This window comes from Perna viridis, chromosome 10 (genome assembly GCF_037379345.1).
Source record: "Perna viridis isolate PV_CMFRI_1.1 ecotype Kerala chromosome 10, ASM3737934v1, whole genome shotgun sequence".
In the NCBI taxonomy this organism is placed as follows: domain Eukaryota; kingdom Metazoa; phylum Mollusca; class Bivalvia; order Mytilida; family Mytilidae; genus Perna; species Perna viridis.
The window spans coordinates 15,740,271-15,760,868 of record NC_142454.1 but is presented as its reverse complement, the minus strand read 5'-3'; the positions used below and the strand labels follow the sequence as shown (position 1 = coordinate 15,760,868).

General features: G+C 34.0%; 1 protein-coding gene across 5 annotated transcripts; it reads left to right on the top strand.

Moving 5' to 3' along the window:
• Window positions 1-343: 343 nt before the first annotated feature.
• LOC148604713 (uncharacterized) lies at window positions 344-20,421 on the top strand. 5 transcript variants are annotated; one of them, XM_088548752.1, is made up of 16 exons: window positions 344-714; window positions 7,813-8,028; window positions 8,249-8,346; window positions 9,113-9,259; window positions 9,688-11,467; window positions 11,880-11,973; window positions 12,313-12,474; window positions 12,983-13,144; window positions 13,748-13,780; window positions 14,550-14,681; window positions 15,989-16,123; window positions 16,778-16,945; window positions 17,300-17,629; window positions 17,949-18,042; window positions 18,594-18,819; window positions 19,128-20,421. In XM_088548752.1, exons 1-16 carry the CDS (start codon window positions 640-642, stop codon window positions 19,254-19,256), a joined length of 3,981 nt encoding a protein of 1,326 aa, XP_088404878.1. In that variant the 5' UTR covers window positions 344-639; the 3' UTR covers window positions 19,257-20,421. The 5 variants fall into 5 exon arrangements, with proteins under 5 accessions (XP_088404878.1, XP_088404880.1, XP_088404882.1 ...); XM_088548757.1 differs by lacking the exon at window positions 344-714 and adding an exon at window positions 2,536-2,668; XM_088548754.1 differs by lacking the exon at window positions 14,550-14,681.
• Window positions 20,422-20,598: the final 177 nt, after the last annotated feature.

Sequence of the window (20,598 nt, the reverse complement as noted above, 5' to 3'; positions counted from 1 at the left end):
TACAAACAAATAGTATTTTGTTGGCGTAATTCATAGATTTCATAGATAAAGTCCATTGCACCTTAATATTGTCACTCTGCCAAAACCTTGCTCCTTTTAACCAGTGTAAGATTTATTAAAATCAAAATTAGTATTTGGTTTCCTTTACAAAACTAAAAGCTTTTCGACAATTCTAAATTGAAACAAGTAGCATTTAAATACAAATAATGTATTATTCCTCCCATTAAAATCAATCAAATCAATATTTAATACTAGGTATCTTTACTTCTTATCGATCTATTGAACAGGAAAGAAAATAAAACTGGATAAGTAGAATAAATATTTATCCCACCCCGAACCCGGATTTCAAGCTACTGTATTCCAGGACTACAAACCGCGGGAGAAGTAACGTTCGTTAAACTTCGGTTTCATTGACTTACTTTCGGTTCTGCTAGGTCAATACCCATATTGGGCCTCTGTGGGACTATATTGCCAGAGTTCTATGAACTGTGACAAAAACTACAATAAGGTCTATAATACCTTTGAAGTATGGTAAACTAAATCCCAGATTTAGAATTACTTTACATTGAAGTGCATATTTTGCAGATTTTGTTATAATTTGAAGCAATGTAAAAGTAGAATTTTGAATTAAGCGAAAAAATGTCTCGAATTACGGATTCTTCCCTGATTGTGGAGGACTATTCGGATAAAAGGAAGGGAGATGAGCAGAGATGGGTAAGCATTGATTTTTTTTTACAATAGAAATTATTTTCTTTACGTATTTGTTTATAAATTAAATGCCACGCATATCAAAAGATGTTTATTTATTAAACACTTCACTCGATCAAATCTAGGCCATTCAGATACCCATTCATCCCTTTAATAGAAATCTTATGGTAATTAATAATTCGGTTAATATATACCAGGATGAAATACTATCTGTTTCCGTACTTTACATTTTTGTCATAATTTTCTATTGATTTTTTGGGCAGTATACAAAAGATATATAAGAGAAAATATTCTCAGCGACGCTTAACTGGAGAAAAATCAATGTGATAATTGTTTCAAAATTACACACGACGTAAAGCGGTTTTAATGCTAATTTGAAACTTTCGTGACGATCTTAGTGTCTTCAAAGTTTTCATGCATGGTACACAAAATTACCAAGATCAATAAAGTCGCTTTTTTATTGCAGCTTTTTTTTTGTAATTACGTGGAGACTTTAGATTTAAAATAACTGCTGACTACCCATTTCTTTGTTTACATGTCAAATAATAAACATGTCTTGAAGGGATTTTCAATGTACAATTTGTATTGCTGATTGCCAAATTGCTCTTTTGCCAATTCGGAAAAAAAAACAGTAATTGTTTAAGGCGACTACATTTTGAATGTCTTCTTTTGCATTTAAAGGTTATTAAAGTCATAGGGTAAAAGAAATTTGACCCCAGTTTTGGTTTTGTATAATAAATTATACCTTTATTGTCAAGTAATTTTTCAACGTATGGACCAATATTGCATTGGTTGTAACATATTTTCTTTACTACTGTTTATATACACCCTATTTCATATAACACTGTAAATACGAAATGGACTAATGATATAGATTTATTTCGGGAGTATCTTGGGGATTATCGATTAAATGTATGATATTAAAGATTGAATGAATTTTCCTGCACTACATAATCCCGCCAAGTCCTTAATCAGTTTGTTTTATCGCAAAAATACTCAATGCTGGCCCATTCGCTGCACGACATTTTTCTGTAGTCCGATATTTTGTCATATTTCATGAATACAGCACGAGAACATGCAACGATATATAGATTAAAATCCGTCAGATCAAATGAAAGTTCAATATTTGTCATATGAATATGAACTTGAGTGCAATATATGGTTCTATTTATCGTAGTCAGATCTTGTCATTCTATCACCCCTCCAGAAACCATAATTTGGAGAACAAATGAACTATAAGTTGCACCCATACCCCGGTATCAAAGTTTTGGTAAAATAAAAAATATTAAAATAAAATTCATAGACACTCAAATTTCACCTATAAGCACGACGAACCATGTAGGCTATCTCATAAAAACCGGTTACCAACACTAAAGTATGGTCAATGCACTCGAAACAGAAGTGTCAATCTTTCTTTTTTTTCTCAAACAATATAACATTTCAAACAATGCGTTTCGATAAGGCTTATAAGTGTAACAATAAGCTTTTAAAACATTTGTAATATAATACAACCAGAAGGGGAATACACAGGAAACGTGAGCTCTTACATTCCACTTGTCATCGGAACAATATAATGTTAACAAATTACCTATTTACATACGACCAATATGAAATCCTGTGTATTGTTTGTTCGGTTTTTGGTGAATAGAATTATGTTCGATACAATTAATTCAAAACTTCTGACAGGGAAGTTGTACATGCACATGTACGATCGAAATGCCATATCGCATAGAGCATAAAAATCGTTATTTAATTCCAAACAAGGTTTTTTTATAATAACCAAATCAGACGATTTCTTGACCCATTTTCTTATTTTAATTTTCTTTTTGTGAGTACGATTACTGCGTCGATAAGCGACTAGACAGAATTGGAAGAGAAATATCAGACAAATAGTTCATCTAGAACTGCAGTCCATCAGCAATGCTTTTTCTGGATAGTTCAGTATAATAATTCTTAAAAGGTACATAACGAACAAATTCATATACAACTAGGTACACGTTTGCAAAATATATAAAATAAATGGTATCCAGAACAATGTTTCAATGCCCAGTGTGTCTCCATGTAAAATTAGACCTAGCATAGATTAAAAAGGCTTTGGTGAAAAATTATTTTATATGAATCTCCATGGTCTAATCAAGCTATAAAAAAGAAGGTGGTAGATTGGTGTCCTTTAACTCATAAGAATTGTAAGAATTCAGGAATGTCTAGTCAAGAGAAACGGGTCAGTGGTCCTTTCACAAAAAGTCGTAAGTGTGAAATTGATCGTAATTTATGACGTCATAATGCTATTTTTGGTTGTGACGTCATTACTTACGATTAACTTTACACTTACGACTTTTTGTGAAATCGACGCCTGATCTGTGATTTCTACAGCACTACGACTACACAAACTTCCATAACAAAACACGTGCAACTGAAGAGATATGGTGAAATAAAAACCACCATTACAATGGTTACCCTGCCAGTACATTAAATATCGCTGTATTTAAGAAAACAGGTAAAATAACGGAGAACAAATTGATCTGGTAATTTAATGCTGATTTATGAGAGATCAATAGATCAAAGATCAGCTCCTGAACATTAAATATCCTATCTCCCCTGTATTGAACCGTTAGAACTTCAACACGTCACGTATGGCTTAGTTTGGGTTTAATTGTTTGAATATAAAGATAACACACACGTTATAGGGTCTTCAATTTATGGGAAAGCGATGGACCATTTCTGATAACGAGGCTAGGTTACAAAGATGGTCGAAACTGCGGGATCACTTCGTAGTTATCGGTGACAAAAATCAGACAATTTCCTGACCCATTTTTCTATTTTTTCTCTGATTATGCATACGATTACTATGTTTCGATATGATAATATCAGACAAATACAATTGTTTTTAATACATAGAAAGGTCCACTGGCAATCTGCCGTCCACAGTGTGCTGATAATGCAGATTTATAAATAAAATCCCGCTTTATTTGTAAATTTTGTACATATATCATAGAAGAAACGTTTCAGTATGTGAACCACTCTATTCGCTACATCTCTTTCATAATGCTGGGAATATAACGAAAACTATGTATATAAGGGTCTGAAAACTTCCCAGTCATGATAGAGCATTAACATGTTTGGTTGTTATCCTGGTGGGGTCTCGAACTAGTACCGCTGTTGTATCTATTGTCAAGCGCCTTGGACGACTCGACCAGCTAGGCTATATAAAATAGAGATTTCTCTGATGTAATTCTTTCCCGTAGGTAAATCAAAGATTGCAAAGTAGCATGTATAATGGTACTATCCACGTTAAAACTCAACAATTAAGTACTAAAATTAATGAAAATAGCGACAGTATGAAACTATACATTACATGTATTAGAATAAGATTGTATGTACACGAATATGACTAAATGTTCAATTAAAGAAAACACAAAACCATTTCATAGACATTTTATTTGTCCAAAAACAAACTTTGTACTTCCTATACACCACATCTACTGCAACCCAAGGCATAAAACTTAGCATTTAAAGAATCGTCCAAAAAAAAAAAACCTACAAGAAGCATGTCGCCTTCATAGCGTTATACATATTGATGAGATTAACATATTATACTACGCTGAATTAGCCAAGGTTAATATAACTTTACAACTCTGAACCATTAAAGGTTAACAAACACCTTATAATTGGCCATGTAAATGATAGGATTTTGGTTAAAACGAAGTTACATGTTGTTCTAATTGTTTCCAGCGTATACTTCCCTGTTTGTACCTCATAAGTATTACCAATCACATGTAACAAGTGCTGAAGATTGACGTGTAGTAATGTTTACAGTCTTTTAATCTCTTGACTGTGAAGTTCTCTATTTACAAAGCGTCAACGAAAGAAATCTTAAAACACTACTGAATGTTGGTACCTCAACGAATAGTTCGCAATATTATTGCAATCAATCATACGTAAGGAGACGTCCATTTGATTCTGAAGGGGGCGGGCTGGCAGTGGTTGGAAATTAAGTATTCTGGCCCAGAAAAAATTGAAAACATATATTCTGGCCTACACCTCCTAGAAATAAATACATTTTCTGGCCCTTGTCCAGATACACCGTACATGTATTGGCCAGACCCGCTCAGAATCAAATGGTTGTCCCCTAACAAGTGCTGATCGAATACGTACGTAAATGATTACTGATTATAGTAATATCAAAAAGTCACCAAGAGTGGATTCAATTGTTTCTTTTTCTTCTTTTTTTCTTTTTTCTTTTTTTTTTTTTGCGGGAGTCTGTTTTTTGTTTTTTGTTTTGTTTTCTTTTGTTTTGTTTTGTTTTTGTTTTTGTTTTTTTTTTTTTTTTGGGGGGGGGCTAAAACTTTACGGATATAACTTCTTGATTTCTCTACAGCAAACTTAAAAATAAAGCAAAACAACGCGGAACCTCTGTTCAAATACAAATTCCTGCAAAAGATCTATAAATACTTTATATAAGCACTTCAGTAGGATTTTCTGGTTTAGAAACGTTAAGTCGTGGTATAAGTATGGATTACCCCGGCGGTCAGTGTAATTTTACAAGGGTTTGAACTGATCACATAATCCAATTACCGATTTATACATAAAAGTACTCATTGGATTTAGAGATTTCTACCAAAACTCCGAATGCCAATTGGGCTCTAATTAAATCAATGCTGTGAGATAAAGGTACTACTTACACATTGTCACCTTATACAATGTTTTGGTATGAACCCTTCACCCTTCATCCTTATTTGCCCAGGTAGGCTTCAAGTCTTTAGATAATTTTTGAAGAAAACAACTTGAAGTATAGTGTTTAATAACGACCTGGTCAGCAGCCATACGCTCGTATTTATACCAAGGCTTTTCTTTACTATTTATGAACGTAAGACAAATGACACTTTTCAAAGTTTAGGTTCGACTCAAATCAGGCAAAGCATGAGTTCTGTATGCAAGTCATTTTCAACGGATATTTTTAGACATAATACACTGAGTTGTCAACAACTTCTTGATGTTTGATCAGAGATGTTTTACAAGATCGTTGAAATGCTTCCTCTCCACGAATCTATGGTCGTTTCACAAAAAATCGTAAGTGTAAAATTAGTCGTAAGTAATGACGTCATAGTAAATCAAAGTATTGTGACGTTATAACTTATGACTAATTTTACTCTTGCGGTTTTTTGTGAAAAGGACCACCGTTACATTTTTTTATCAGCATGATGATGACTAGTCGTGTCAACGTGGGTGGTCACGACTGCCATGGACTCATTATCGTCCAATAAATGGGGTCAAGTCATATGTCATTTAGCAAAATATGCATGCCTTTGATGCAGCTGTTTATCCTTAAACTTAGTGGCAGCCTCTTCCGTATCTACATTAAAATTGAAAACTTCATCTAGTTTTATATACTAGTTGATTAATTGCATCCATAAATTTGTCTGCTGATGAATTATTCTAGCTATATACAGATGTGAAATCAGTCTTTCTGACTTTTTATTTGAGACATTTTTAAGATATTTAGATACATCACAGAAATTTACTCAACTTTTCTATCTGAGCTTTTTCGTCACTTACTTCGGTGATATATGTATTATATGGAAACTTCGGGGGTTCACTCTGGCTTTCTATAACATTTCGACTTCGTAGCAAAATAATTGCATGTACTATGTGTTTTGTCTGTTAGGACAATTAAGTTTGTGCATACAATGTTTACATAGCGTTGTCTGTATAGTAGTTAATTTTGAATCTTCAACTATGTAATAGAGGAATACATGTATATATATAATATTGATTATGACATTTTAGTTGAGAATTAAATTTTTCAAAATTGTGTATGACAGTGGTAATAAAAACGAGTTACCAATTACCGGGTCTTTACATGTAAATAAAATTAATTCTGAAATCTTGAATAGAATTTTAAAAATACCATACAAACATTCGTTCAATGATTAATCTTAAATGACCGCATTTTTGAATGACGATCTTTAAATTTGCTGAGCAACCTGACGATAATTAGTCCTGTGAAAACTATTCCTTACGTAATAATATGAAGGGGAGCTGTACTGAATTAGTAAGTGTAAACTTAACTTGAACAAACAGCTGGTTTAAAGGAGATAATGAAGCCAGCTTTATCTTTGCTGAAGCCCTGATAACACTGAAATGGAAAATCGGAAAATAATTTAAAAAAAAAATAAGGAAATGACGCTTCCTTACATGAAGTCAAATGAAGAAACTTATTTATTTTTTTAGGTAAACTTGCCTAACTCTGATATTTACATAATGGGTCATGCAAATAGAGAACTCTCTTCTATGAAATAAAAAGCGACGCTTAAATTGTTAGAAACTAAACAGTCGAAATAATAAAAAGAATTAATCTAAAATCAAAATATAAATAAAGCTTCTTAGACAAGGCGGCCCATTATTTCTGGTATATGGAAGCAACATCACATATATGTACCTGCAAGTAGCCATGATAAGTAAATGTGCGCATGAACCATAAGACAATCAACATGTATAGTAACGAAACTGACTACAAGAGGGCACCTTCTAGCCTTTAATGCAGAATATGACATATCACCACTCGCACACTAAACGGTATCCTCTTATAGACCCCAGTACAATGTTAACGAAGCTGTACAAAATCAACTGACAAATATCAGTACAATTAACATGAATACGCAATAACGATAATTTACAGGTCAATTACGCAGAAAGTTAGTGTTTATGCAAATCTTAGGACAAAGTCTACAAATTTACTAATCCAAAGAACGATAACTTTTATAGCTGTATCAACCTCTCTTGGGCGCACTTTTATGGGCTGTGTGATATTCAGTTAATCTCAATATATTGTTCATTGCTTTTATTTCCAATCATTTGCACTGTTCTTTGTTTTGTTTTTTTGTTTTTGTTTTTTTTCTTCGTTTTTTTTTTGTTTGTTATTCTTTGTTTTGTTTTTGTATTTTCCAAAATTCAATGTATTTAAGACAGCTCTCGCAAATACTGCATGTACACTAGCACATGGTTCTAGATCAAATAAGCAAGGAGATTAAACATCAAACATTTGGTCATTTTAATGGCTAATATATTTTAATTAGTTAAATGTATTCTCTTTCTCTCCTATAGCGAGAAGACCTGAACCAGCATTTCAGAAAGCTAGGATTCTACCGAGAGACACCAACACCGGACCTTCTTAGGGAAGCACAGGAGGTGTACCGAAAGTTGGATTGGCAAAGACCAGTGGATGATGACGGGAATGCCGTCCCGTCTCCTCCCATGACGTCGAAAGATGAAATAAGGGACGATGAAGCGTTTTCGGTCTTAGACGAACACGCGGTTAAGGTCAGTCGCTTATTTGATTGAATCTTAAAAGAAATGTTTTAAAGAAGGTCGAGTTCAATTTTTGTTAATTTCTATGCGCATAAATAAATATTTTAAGACAAATATTTTAAACGAAAAGAAAAATTCTTAATTATCTAAGAATGATTTCATAAAAATTCAAGCATACGCATGTCGAACATTATAATAATCACATTTTTTAAATTAAACAAATTTCTTTCAGACACCAATTACGTACGTCAACCAGCACATCCGGTACTTGGTTAGTTACCTACTTCAACCTACCGACACCGATGTAGATAAGGCAAGAGTCCTAACAAGGTTAGTTGTACGTTGTCGACACAGTTGTAGATAAGGCAACATCCCTAACAAGGCATGTTGTCTGTTGTAGATAATACAGGAGTCCTAACCATGTAAGTCGCCAGTTACCGATACTGGTGTAGATAAGCCGAGAGTCCTAACCAGGTACGTCGCCAGTTACCGATACGGATGTAGATAAGGCAAGAGTCCCAACCAGGTAAGTCGTCGGTTATCGACACCGATGTACCTAATCACGTAAGTTGTCGATACATAGAAACCAATAATATGAAACTGTCCTAAAACAAGATGAGACTATTTAGGGCAAGATTTCTGCTGCTAATGTTTGTACTTTCTGGGAACAAATACAAAAATGTAGGTTTTTATTTTATACAGATTCTAATGGGAATTGCGGAAATTTTTTTTAAAAATTGGTCCTACTTGAAAAAGCGAGTGGTTAATGTTATTGAAGGAGTTAATTGCGAACACCGTAAGTTCCCTTTGAGAATGTATACGTTGGAGTACTGCATAGAGAACCCAGTGAAACATATACCTTAAATGCAAAACTGTCGGTTAATAATTTTTGTATTGCTAAACTAAAGATACAAATGGAACTAGCTGAGGAGGTCGTCTCCATAATAGCACACAAATACAAGTAGCAAAGTACAGGTAGTAGACATACATACTATAAATAGTAAATGACGACTAGATGTACATATACTTTGTATAAAATTGAGCGAAATTACATGTATGGGGAATTCTTATGTATGGTATGCTGATAAATTTACAGATGGTTGGCTAGATGTTTAGAAGAGGACTATGTTCGCTACATTCCAAGAAATGAATGGTCCATTATTGCAGATTCTACGGCAAGTTACCTCTACAAACTACGGAAAAGATCCATGGATTATGATGAACTATTTCATGTGTTATGCGAGTAAGAGATACTAAATATATTAAGCTTTCGTGATACCATATCATAAATTGTTTATGATTTTTGTTCATTCAGAATGGTATTTAGCTTAATGTTTAATCGAACTTATGATGTTATTTATGAGCTAGCATCAGCATTCATATATCATTCGTGTGTATTTTAAGGATGTTGATGAACATTTCGTGCAAATTCGATAACAACATTAAATCATAATACCTTGCATAAACCAATTACATTGTAATTACACAAGAAGATAAATGAGTTTTGAGCTTTGGTTTCTATATTCTTGAACTTAGAAAGAAAATTTGTTTCTATATTATAAAATTGTGGTAATGTGTTCGTCAGTAGACATGATAAATATTCAAATTTGTTGTTTTCCTTGTAATTATAACATATTAGTTTATGCGAGTTTGCCTTCTTTAATACCACAGGTATGCTGGAATAAAATTTGTCCAAGTCCAAGGCTGTGTACGGAATACAATTAACTATGAAATAGGGGCAGATTTTAGAGGCCAGAGAAAGAGTTGGACAGCTGCTTTATTAGATGGTGAATGGCGACTCGTTGATGTTCGCTGGATATGCGAGGCAGCTTATGGTGTGACCAAAAGTAATTGGCGACTAATTGAAGACGAAAGGGGGAAAGTCAGCACTAGAAGGGCAATGCAGGAAAACAGAGGCACATACAGAACCCATTGTCGGTTTAGGGAGTTTTACTTCTTGGCTGATCCAGAGATTTTCATTTTTGATCATTTTCCAGATGAAGAGAAATGGCAGCTGCTTGCTAGAACCGTAACCTACGACGATGCTAAAAATCTTCCAGCAATTCGCTCTGACTTCTTCCAAGACCGTCTCACCCTGAAGTCACATCCTAATGCAAACGTATTTAGCGATGATGGACAAATCGCTTTTGAAATAGGGTTTGATGCAGGTAAAAGGATGACATTTGCGTATAAACTTTACCGATCAAAAGGTTGTAAGGAACAAGTTGTTCCAACTCGAAGTGAATTAGAAAGATATGTCTTCCTTGAGAGGGATCTGGACGATGGTGTCATTAGAGCTAAAATACGATTTCCTTTTATTGGACAGTTTTTGTTTGAACTTCATGGTAGTGAGACTTCAGATACTCACCATGCTCTTTTGATAACGTATCACATCACTTGTACGGATATCACCGAAGATTGTCGACCCCTTCCTCCAAACATAAGGGAAGAATGGGGACCCGGAGAAGACACAAAAGACATGGGTATGGTGCCATTAACACATCGTAAAGGTGCGGTGGAAGCAGACGACGGTGACGCAGAAATTAAATTTTCTTTGGAGAAGGAACTTGAATTTAGACATGATCTAGTTCAAGGCGAGAAGGAAATACCCGTAACTGAAGGACATATCCTTCATTCGGTCGAAAACGGAGAGATGTCGATAAACGTAAGACTACCGGAGGCTGGTGAATATGCTCTTAACGTTATGGCAAAGGAGAAAAACAAGAAAACAAGATTTGCTCCGGCATGTAGCTATCTTGTTAGTTGTCAGGAAGAACCATTAGAAACAGAACCGTTCCCCGACACTGAAGGGAAACAACTAGGTCCAACACTATTATTCTCTGAGTTGGGGTTTTCTGAAAACGAATCTTGGCCATCTTTTATTACAAATCTTGTAACCGGTGAAATTAAAATGACATTAACAAGAAAAAGAAACGTCCTAGTAGCAGCTTCCCTTGAATTGGATGAAGGAGAACAAACAACGGACTACCATAACTATGTCACCATTGATACCAAAGGAGAAACTGTTTTCATTTGTGCCACTTTTCCAAAGCTTGGGACATATACTCTAACAATTTTTGTCAGGAATGTCGACGCGGTTGATGATTCGGATCTATTCTTGCCGATTTACGTTAAAGTTATTGAGGTTGTTTTGCCCACTTTGACAGGCATGCCTGTGCCTACAACTGCTTTATTGCCAAATTGGTGCAATGGTTATAGCATTAAGGAACCAAAACAATGCTGTCTACCAGCAAACGAGAAAGTGATGATTTCTATTGCAATTCCTGAAGCCACTGTGGTTATGGTGAAGGGACATCCCGAATGCAAACTACAGAAAAATCAAGAGGGTTACTGGGAGGGTACTCTAAAAACGGGTAACCCTGGAGGAGTAATAGATGTCATGGCTAAGCAGACATTACGTGACCAGGCAGAAAAGATTGTAACATACGAGGTAAAAGTCGGTAGTTGGTTCAGTTCAACTGCATTCTCCCATTTAAGTTATACATAATATGTTAGGTATTACAATAGTATCAAAGATTCTCCCATTTAAGTTATACATAATATGTTAGGTATTACAATAGTATCAAAGCTTGTAATAATACTGACCATATATACATGCAAAAATCATCGCAAAATTAGAGCAAAGACAACTACGGTTAAATTGTCATCCTTTTTAATAAAGGACAAAGTTAAGAAACTGAACATACATTGCAGAGAGTTTACCATCTAAATTTTGTTTCGCCATTATTTTTTCATAATTGTAATTTTAAAAAATATTGTAGTTTCTGCGTTCAGGATATCGCCCTTCAAAAAAACCAACGTTGAAATGCACTTTGATCTTCACTACATTTATGCGTTTGTAGGTTGTTTCTAAAGAAGATATGCTTCAAATGGAGATGAAACAGGAAATTATATTTAGAGAAGCTCTGAACAAACTGGAAGCCAAGGAGTCTGAGAGTGAGTAGTTACGGTTATAGCAAATCTTTCAAAGTATTATTTAAATGAACTGAACTAAAAACAAACATTGCGAGCAGAAAAATAATTTGAGTCGCAATATAGGGACCTTTCCCAACATCTTATTATCACATCAATAACAGCAAGCAAGCTGTTATGTATTGAAAATGTCATGATACAAATCAAATTGTAAAGGTTATTCTTAGATCACATCCGACTGAAACAAGCAGTAAGTTTTATTGATAATGTACAGATTGGGTGGTTCTTTACAAACATCAAATGTCAAATATGATATTATATGCTGCTTTGCTATAAGTAATCATCATAATGTTACTAATTCAGAACAAAATAGATTACTCTCACGGCTACAACAATCTATGGCAGAGAGAAATCGGCCAAAACTACAGAAATATTTAACTCGGGCAAAAGAACTTAACCCAAAAGGTGCATTAGAAGATATTAGTCGAGCTGAAGTGCTACTCCGTGAATTACTGGACGAGGAAGGTATGTTGATCTTTTTTTCAGTTTACACTCGTTACTATACCCCCACTTTGAGTGCTAGTATATAGTGATAAGGATGTCCGTCCATCCCTCCATATTTCCTTCAGTTACGGAGAGGGGTAACTATCTCTTATCGATTTATTCATCTCCACCACTAAATGGAATTAAAAAATGAAAGTTTTGCATAGTCTTTATGACATATTCCCATCGTGCACCTCTATTTTAGAATTAGATCCAAATCAATTTGGAGGTCTAAAGATGCATGCTATCAAACAGGGGTCTGGGCTATCAAACAGTGATCTGGGCTATCAAACAGGGGTCTGGGCTATCAAGTTGGTGAGGATTGCTCACAGTGTTTCTAGTTTAAATATTAATAAATATTTTATGATAAATCTGGTGTTAAAATAATGTACCACGACAGACTTTTACTTGAAAAGCCTAGTCATAAGTAAATAACCTGGGCTATGGTAAAGAATCAATTCTAAATATATACTTATGCAATTTCTTTCAGAGAGACTTATAGCACGAAAAGAGTTGAGAAAAGCCACAAGAATATCCGACATCCCATCATTAGAGGCAGCCATTAGGAAGTTCAAGCATCTGAACATGGTCGAAGAAGATGGGGATTTCTCTGCAGCTTTGGATATCCTCAGAAATCTATTGGAGAAAAAAGGTATTATGGTAGAGCATAATTTATTTTATCGTTAAATGTTAAAAAGTGACAAAAGCGTACAATTCTTCAAAACGCCTGCGAATGATGGAATATAGATTGAATAAAAAGTATAATTTTAAAACATAGTAGTTACGAAATATATGGCAGAATGACGTCTCTTTTTTGATTAACACTAAATGGGGTGATTTATAAAAAAAATACAGAAAAGTAATAAGACGAAGTTGTACCACTAACTATGTACTATTTTGCCTTTGTAATAGGTAGACTGAAAGGGATATTGCGCTATTCACTGGTAAACAGTATGTTTTCTTTCATGGGCTAAGGGCAATGCACTATTCCTTTCCTTTGACACATTTTGGTAAAACGGGCAATTCAGAAATACAACTTCCGCCCTCATAATACTAGTATCCTGTCCGGTTTCCTCCGACCAATCGAATTCCTACAAAACAATTCCATTCCTATTATTCCGTGGATTCAATACAAGGAAGGTCCCTTTTAATTGTACAATTGTCTATGCATCTTTGTCATTCAATAGAAATTCCTACGATCTACCTACCTTCAAAACAGCATTGAACATTTCTAGAACAATCCATAATATTTCAGATTTTGTTCTTCATTCAAATATACCAAATTTTGGTAAGTAACTTAAATAGACACTAACACTAAATACAGCCCACCACAGTAACAGTTTTGTGTATCAATTTTCATTCTGTATTGCTGTATTTAGGTTTGACATTATAGTGTGTGATGAGTATTCTCTGCTACCTCTTATTTTATCAGTAAATCTTCGTGGAGTTTTATCTTTTCCTTTATGAGATATACTGTCAGCGTGACCTTGTAGGTAATTCTGAAAGAATTCGTTCAAGATCGACATTCTTTTTGCCAGCCATTGCAAATCAAATCTTAAATAGATAGGTTATCATAAACAAAAAGGGATTCGGTATTTATTTAAACAATTTAAAATATATAATGTAAAAAGTGAATGAATTTAGATTATCTCATCGTATCTCCACTTTTGAGAAATTTCATTTACACATCTTAACAAAAAAGCACGAATTCACTTTCTCTAACATCTTCCATTACGAGGAAAAATTGTTTAAATTCGACATCAAAATATAAATTTGGTCTCAATCTTCTCTCGTTTCTTTGACTGTGGCTTTAGATATTGTACATCTCTGTGGTATCTACGGCTAAGAATCCTTTTTTTTTCTGTAACCCACCAACGCTTCATTGTATAATTTTTTAAATGGCGCTTAATTTCCTGCTTCGCCTTAATATTTGAAAATAATTCATCCTCTCTCCACGCCAGAAAACAAAAACAAATGCAAAAAGTGACGGATTTAGAAAGTGCAAGTAGGCATTTCGAAGTCACATCGGATGCAATATTCTATTTCATAAAACAAAGAAGATAAAAAGGAAGTGTCATTGCAAACAACTCCGGGAGATAACCTTTTCCAAACCCGCAATACACATGGTGGGGTACACATATATGTATTGCCTGATGGTCAGGTGCAGCAACAAGAACTCACAGGGGCAGGTAAGACTCAATACGCTTAGAGAGCCAGATAAGGCTCAATATAGGATTAAACTTAGGGAGCCAGGTAAGACTTGATGGGCTTCAGTTAGTGAGCCATGTAAGACTTGGTGGGCTTGAACTTATTAGACCAGACAAGGTTCAGTGGGCATTATCTGAGAGAGCTAGGTAAGGCTCAATGAGAGTCATGTAAGCCTCAACAGACTTCAACTTAAAGAGCAAAGAAATGCTGAGTGAGCTCGAACTTAAACGGACAATTAAGGCACAATAAGAGTGAACCTCGAGTCAGATTAGACACAGTGGGTGTACATTAAGGTATCTATGTTGGAATAAGGTGATGTTCAGTGGGCTTTCATTTAAAGTCAGGTAAGCCTCGGTGGGCTTTAAATTAGACGCCAGGTAAGGCAAGCCTCAGTGGTCGTGAACTTAGGCAGCTAGGTAAGACTCCGTGGTCTTCAACTTTGAGAACAAAGGCTCAGTGAGTGTGCAGCTTACAAGAACAGTAAGATTCAATGTAGTCAAACTTACAAGGTAACGTAAAACTCCTAGTAATTCAGCGAACAGATGCAGATAAGTTCGAGACACTTCATGTAAGCAAGTCTCAAAGTACTTTACTGAACAGATACAGGTAAGGCAATTACAGGGCGATAATGTTAGAACTACTTCAATGTACACGGAATAAGCAGTAGTTCATCTAACCAAGCTTGTGGTTCTAAAGGGAACTCTTATTCTCAATATATCGAAAGTTTTGTTTCTTCTTCTAATGCTAGATTTATATAGTGTTTCCCTATCATGGTTTATCTTATATAATACTTGTTCAGTATACTTGTATTGATCATGTCTTGGACGAAAAAGAATTATTACGTAGTTTTTTTTTTATAATTTGTCTCCAACGTATAATACATGTATACAGTTTGTGATATAATATATAGTGATAACAGGCGTGCAAAGATAGTGGTAGATTAGGATTACGGATAGTTAGAGTGTTCATCACAAAATTATTAATCCACTTTCATTCAATAGATAGAGTCTATAGAATATGCACGATTTTCACGAATATTTACATGGGTGATGGCAGTGTATACTCTTTTAACGATATTTTAACAATAGCATTGGTAAAGAAAATAACAGTTTTAATGGTTTCAAACTAATGTTAATGTTACTTCTTGTTTTAGAAAAAGAAGTCATTTGAAACAAAATATTTTAAAACTGGTTAAACTTTTAAGATCAATATGCTAAATGGTTTAGGAGAATTTGATAAATACCTACATGTAAATGATTATAATATTAATGAAAAACATATTCCCTAGAAACAAGTTTCCTACACCACAGTATGAGGTCATTGGGTAGAGATATGACACAAATGACCTTCTCGGAAATTCCAGAATCAAAAGCAGACGACAGCTTCAGTGGTCCTTCACATAGCTTCAGTGGTCCCACTCTTGGTAAGTTACATGTACTGCATCTATAAACTAATGTAATGTTTTTACCTCCTTGGGAATATCAAAATTCAAAACAAAATGGCAAATTAATTATACAAGTCATAAAGTCAATAGACTTTGTATGTTAAGGAAGATAGCCAAGGGTAAATAAGCAAAATACGTATAAAAGGGTAGAATGTGTCGACGGGCAATACCATCTGAGTGTCTAAAAATTGCCAATCCACCACACCTTTTATTATAAGGCAACTTTTTATACCTGCCACACGAAGTAGCGAGGTATCATTACTTGCACTCCGAAAAGTTGCGTGTCCGTCTGTCCGTCTGTCGACTGTTAACATATGATAAGTTGAGAACGAAATAATGATTTATAAACTTTGCAAAATTGTGTTGTATCATAAAATACGTGTTAAATTAAATTTTCAGCAAAATCCAAAATTCCATTTTGAACATGGTGCCATCCCCCTTTTTCCCATTACGTGGCGGGATATCACTTTATTTCAATTAATTCCCTAATTTTATCATTATTTTATGTATGGCCTATACAAAACATTTTGAATGCAGAATATCTGTCACACAGCTTAACATCCTCAAGATATGGTTATATCCAATCAAATTCTGACAAATTTTCACAATAAAGACGATTCTTTTTATTATCAGGAACGTCTACACCAACGAAAAAGAAAAAGAGCAGTTCACGAGTACCTGAGCTGTTGAAGGAGGCTCAGTTAAGAAGTACGATGAGTCAACAGTTGGACGACGAACCAGATGCAGATGAAGTCGAGGCTGCGCTGGATGAAATAGAGAAAGAGGAACATATAAGTAAAGGTAACTTACTTGAAAGAATACGTGGTACAAAGGAAAACTTTAAAGAATTCAAACAACCAGTACCCACAAATATTTTGAAGGTGTATAATACATTCCAAAAAGAAAAGTTTTAAATAGTTAAGAACAATGTTGAACATAGAACAAAACTACATGTAAGTATAGTCATATACCTACCAAAGTCTCTTCATTCAGACATTTGAATGAAAAATTATTTGACTTGTCTTCCTAATATTAAGTCGGATATGAAAAATCAGGATTTTTCCAAAGTCATCTAATTTCAGAAGGCACGAGCGCGAATGTGTCCTAACCCATTAAAAAGCTCACAATGTGATACAATAATATTTTTTTCCAAAGATTGGGACGGAAGACGATCGTGGAAAAGTAGAACTATGAATGTTTTCAAGAAATATTGGCATAGTATGAAAGAAAAAGAAGCATCTGGAGAGTTACTAAACGATGAGATTGAGAAAGAAATACAGAGGTTACGTCGCATCAACCAAATGTGCCGAAAAATGTCACAGGCAGCACGGAAAATTGGTCGTAACTATGGTAACTTAATCAGCAGCGAAAAATCTTTCAGTGAATTATTAGGTGACATTCCAGACCTAAATGAGAGTTTAGGAGAGGAGTTGGTAAATACATCCATGACACAAGATCTCATTAGCGTTGAAGGTGGAATGAAAGGTATAACATGATATTTCATTCCGTTCGCAAAACTTGATACTCGGTCTTTCATTTTCAGTGAAATTTTGAACTAATATGTAAAATATTGAGTATGAGCTTCAAATATATTTCAAGTAATGACTTTCTCAAGTTAATAACTTTTCACACATAATCTATACGATTTTATCTTAAAAGTGCAAACTAAGATTGGTGATGTGGTCTGTTTCTTAATAAAAAAAATAAAACTGAATTTGAAGGGTTTTTGGCATGTATGAATCATTTCTTATCTGATTTTATAAGGACTGCTACTTAATGTTTAATTCATATATTTAATTTGCAGCTTCGTTTGATGATTTCTCAAAGACAATAGACAAGCTTTGTACAGTTATGGTCTCCAAAGCTGAGGTAGCCGCTCGAGATCTAGAAAAAGCAAGGTGAAGATTTCAAAAACAACTTGGACCAGCTTATATATAATATTGAATTGAATAATTCTATGGACGAAAATGTTTGAATAATAAGATGTTTCATTTAATTTTTTTAAGTAACCGCGCAGTTTTAGTAAAATATACGTTTTGCAGTGTGCGACGTAATTGTATTCTTACACTTCCAGTACACCTGGTCCATGCTTCCAGTTTTTAGTAGAGTCCGAGTTGCTCATTTGTTTTTTTTTTACTTTGTATGTATGATTTTAGTTACTTCATGTTCTTTGTTGTGTATGTCTGTTTTTCATGCCTGGTCTATGTCCCTGGATTACATTCTTTTGATTGCCGCTGTAACCTTGGTTCCCTTGATTATACTTTCATGTAATACCCATTTAATAGGACATATTTTAGGTTGTTTGTATGAAGAATAAACTGTAAAATATGTGTCAATTTCCAAAGCTAAATGTCGCCTTGTACTGTGTGCTTTATACTTTTTCATGGGGATATAAATTATGATAAATATATTACTGTGGGCATGCTTGCTATTTTTTTCCATTTGACAGAATTGATATGGAAACAGAAGAAATATTGTATGGTCGTAACAGTCCAAGCTTCGTCAGCCGCGGTAGTCCTAGCTTCGGAAATCGCAGCAGTCCTAGTTTTGGAAATCGTAGCAGTCCAAGCTTTGGAAACCGCACAGATAATCCTAAACAAAGTGCTATAAGAACGTCGTTCTTTGCCCTCAGAAGTAATATACTCGAAGAACTCAGAAATACCAATTCAAAAACGGTAAGACGCATTATCATTTAAAGAATGGCATGTTTCGCTGGCTTTAAACTGTCTCTGTTTTATTGCATCCAAATATTTTTTTTTAAAACATTAGAATCAGTGCCTACATTTTGTACTGTTATGCACAAATTCTATTAAGCTCTTTTATCAATAATGTTATCAAATATAATGTTATCACGTGACGTTTTATATGACTTTTGTCTTTCTGCTTAATTTTCAATGGAAAGAATAAAAAAATACGGAGGATCTTGTTACTTACATAACCCGCTTCAGTTCATGTTTAAATTTACACGACGTTTTCACTTTAGGAAGAAGAGATCAGGCGAAGTTTGTCAGCTCTACATAAGAAGATGGCAGATTTACAATCCGGAGCCGGAAATACTTCGCGTAACGAACAAGATATTTCCATGGATTTCCTGTCATCATGGAAAATGTAACGCGTTCAAAACTGTGTTTTGTAAAAAAAATGCAATTTTATGAAAGAAGTAAGTAATAATATGTTGAGCACAAATAGGAAGTTGAAGTCATGTGAAAGTTTGACTACAGTGGAGTAAGTGAAATCATGTCAACTTTGAATGAGGGGCATGTTTAAGAATACCCAGAAATTCAGCTGGAAGTTATTGGCAGCATGGACTTACAGATCTACAAATTAAAAGACGGAGAGGTCGTACCAATCACATACCCAGAACAGATGGTACCGACCTTTTCTGTAGAAATCTATTTATTTTTATTCCAAGGCATAAAAATGTGTGTTTCCGGTAACAAATAAAAAATAGTAAGAGATTTTTCTTTGGTTTTTGTTTTGTTTTTAATTATTACTATAATATATAATACGATTAGCCTCCAATATTTGTAGTTTTCTTGTCATTCCTACATGATATAGTATGATTCCTTTAGTATTTGATGACCATTTTCAATCCAACGGTTACATATCAAATACTTTTCTAGAACAATACTGTTGGAAAAAAATACTTGTGAAAAAAAAAAATGTTGATATAAAGGTCGGTTGAGTTACCGCCCGGTAACACACATTTCTTGTGCAAAGCTTGTAAAAAAAATTATCTAATCGGAATAGCAAACATTGTTAATTGAACATTTTAAAAAAATACAGTACATCCATTTTTTGTTGCTTTCTAACACAATTTTTTTTTCAACCTTTATCTTTGTTATGTTGGTTTTCACTTCGTTAAGTATTTGATGTTATGTATTGGTGTTAATTGTTGTTTTCTGTTATATTTGTTTTCCTTTATAATAGCATATCTGTGATATTTTTGTTAAACATACATTTAGTTTTGATGCAGTTTTTATTATCGTTATTTATATACATTGTGTGATTTTTCTGTACCTCAGTGGGTTGTTTTTTTTTTTAGATAGAAAAGTATATTCTGGTTTTATTGTTGTGTTATTTTAGGTATTACTTAAGTCTGACAAGAAATCAAAATTTCAAAATTTAAGAATACGGTTTATTGAAAATGTCCGTTTTAGGAATTGTTCATTTTGACTTTATCATTTATTTTTTTCTCTTGTTGATTATCAGTAAAATAAAATAATCACAATTGTATTGTGTGTTTTGATTAATTTTAATAAAACTATATATTCGTTTGTGTTATTGTGTTGTTTTTTGTTGTATAAAAAAATGAATATTATGACGTTAAATAAATAAAAATTATCTGAGGGAACAACTTTTTACAAATGTGTCAACTTTCAAGTGGAAAAGTGGTAAATCTAAGCAAGAAACATCTACTATAGTTAGGATAAACGCAAGATATTTGAAGAGGT

What these genes read in the sequence shown, in the direction of transcription:
- LOC148604713 (XM_088548752.1), top strand. Translation starts at nt 640, where the DNA reads ATGTCTCGAATTACGGATTCTTCCCTGATTGTGGAGGACTATTCGGAT. An exon ending in TAGACGAACACGCGGTTAAG is followed by an intron (nt 8,029 to 8,248) that starts GTCAGTCGCTTA and finishes AATTTCTTTCAG; the next exon opens with ACACCAATTACGTACGTCAA. An exon ending in AAAAGATTGTAACATACGAG is followed by an intron (nt 11,468 to 11,879) that starts GTAAAAGTCGGT and finishes ATGCGTTTGTAG; the next exon opens with GTTGTTTCTAAAGAAGATAT.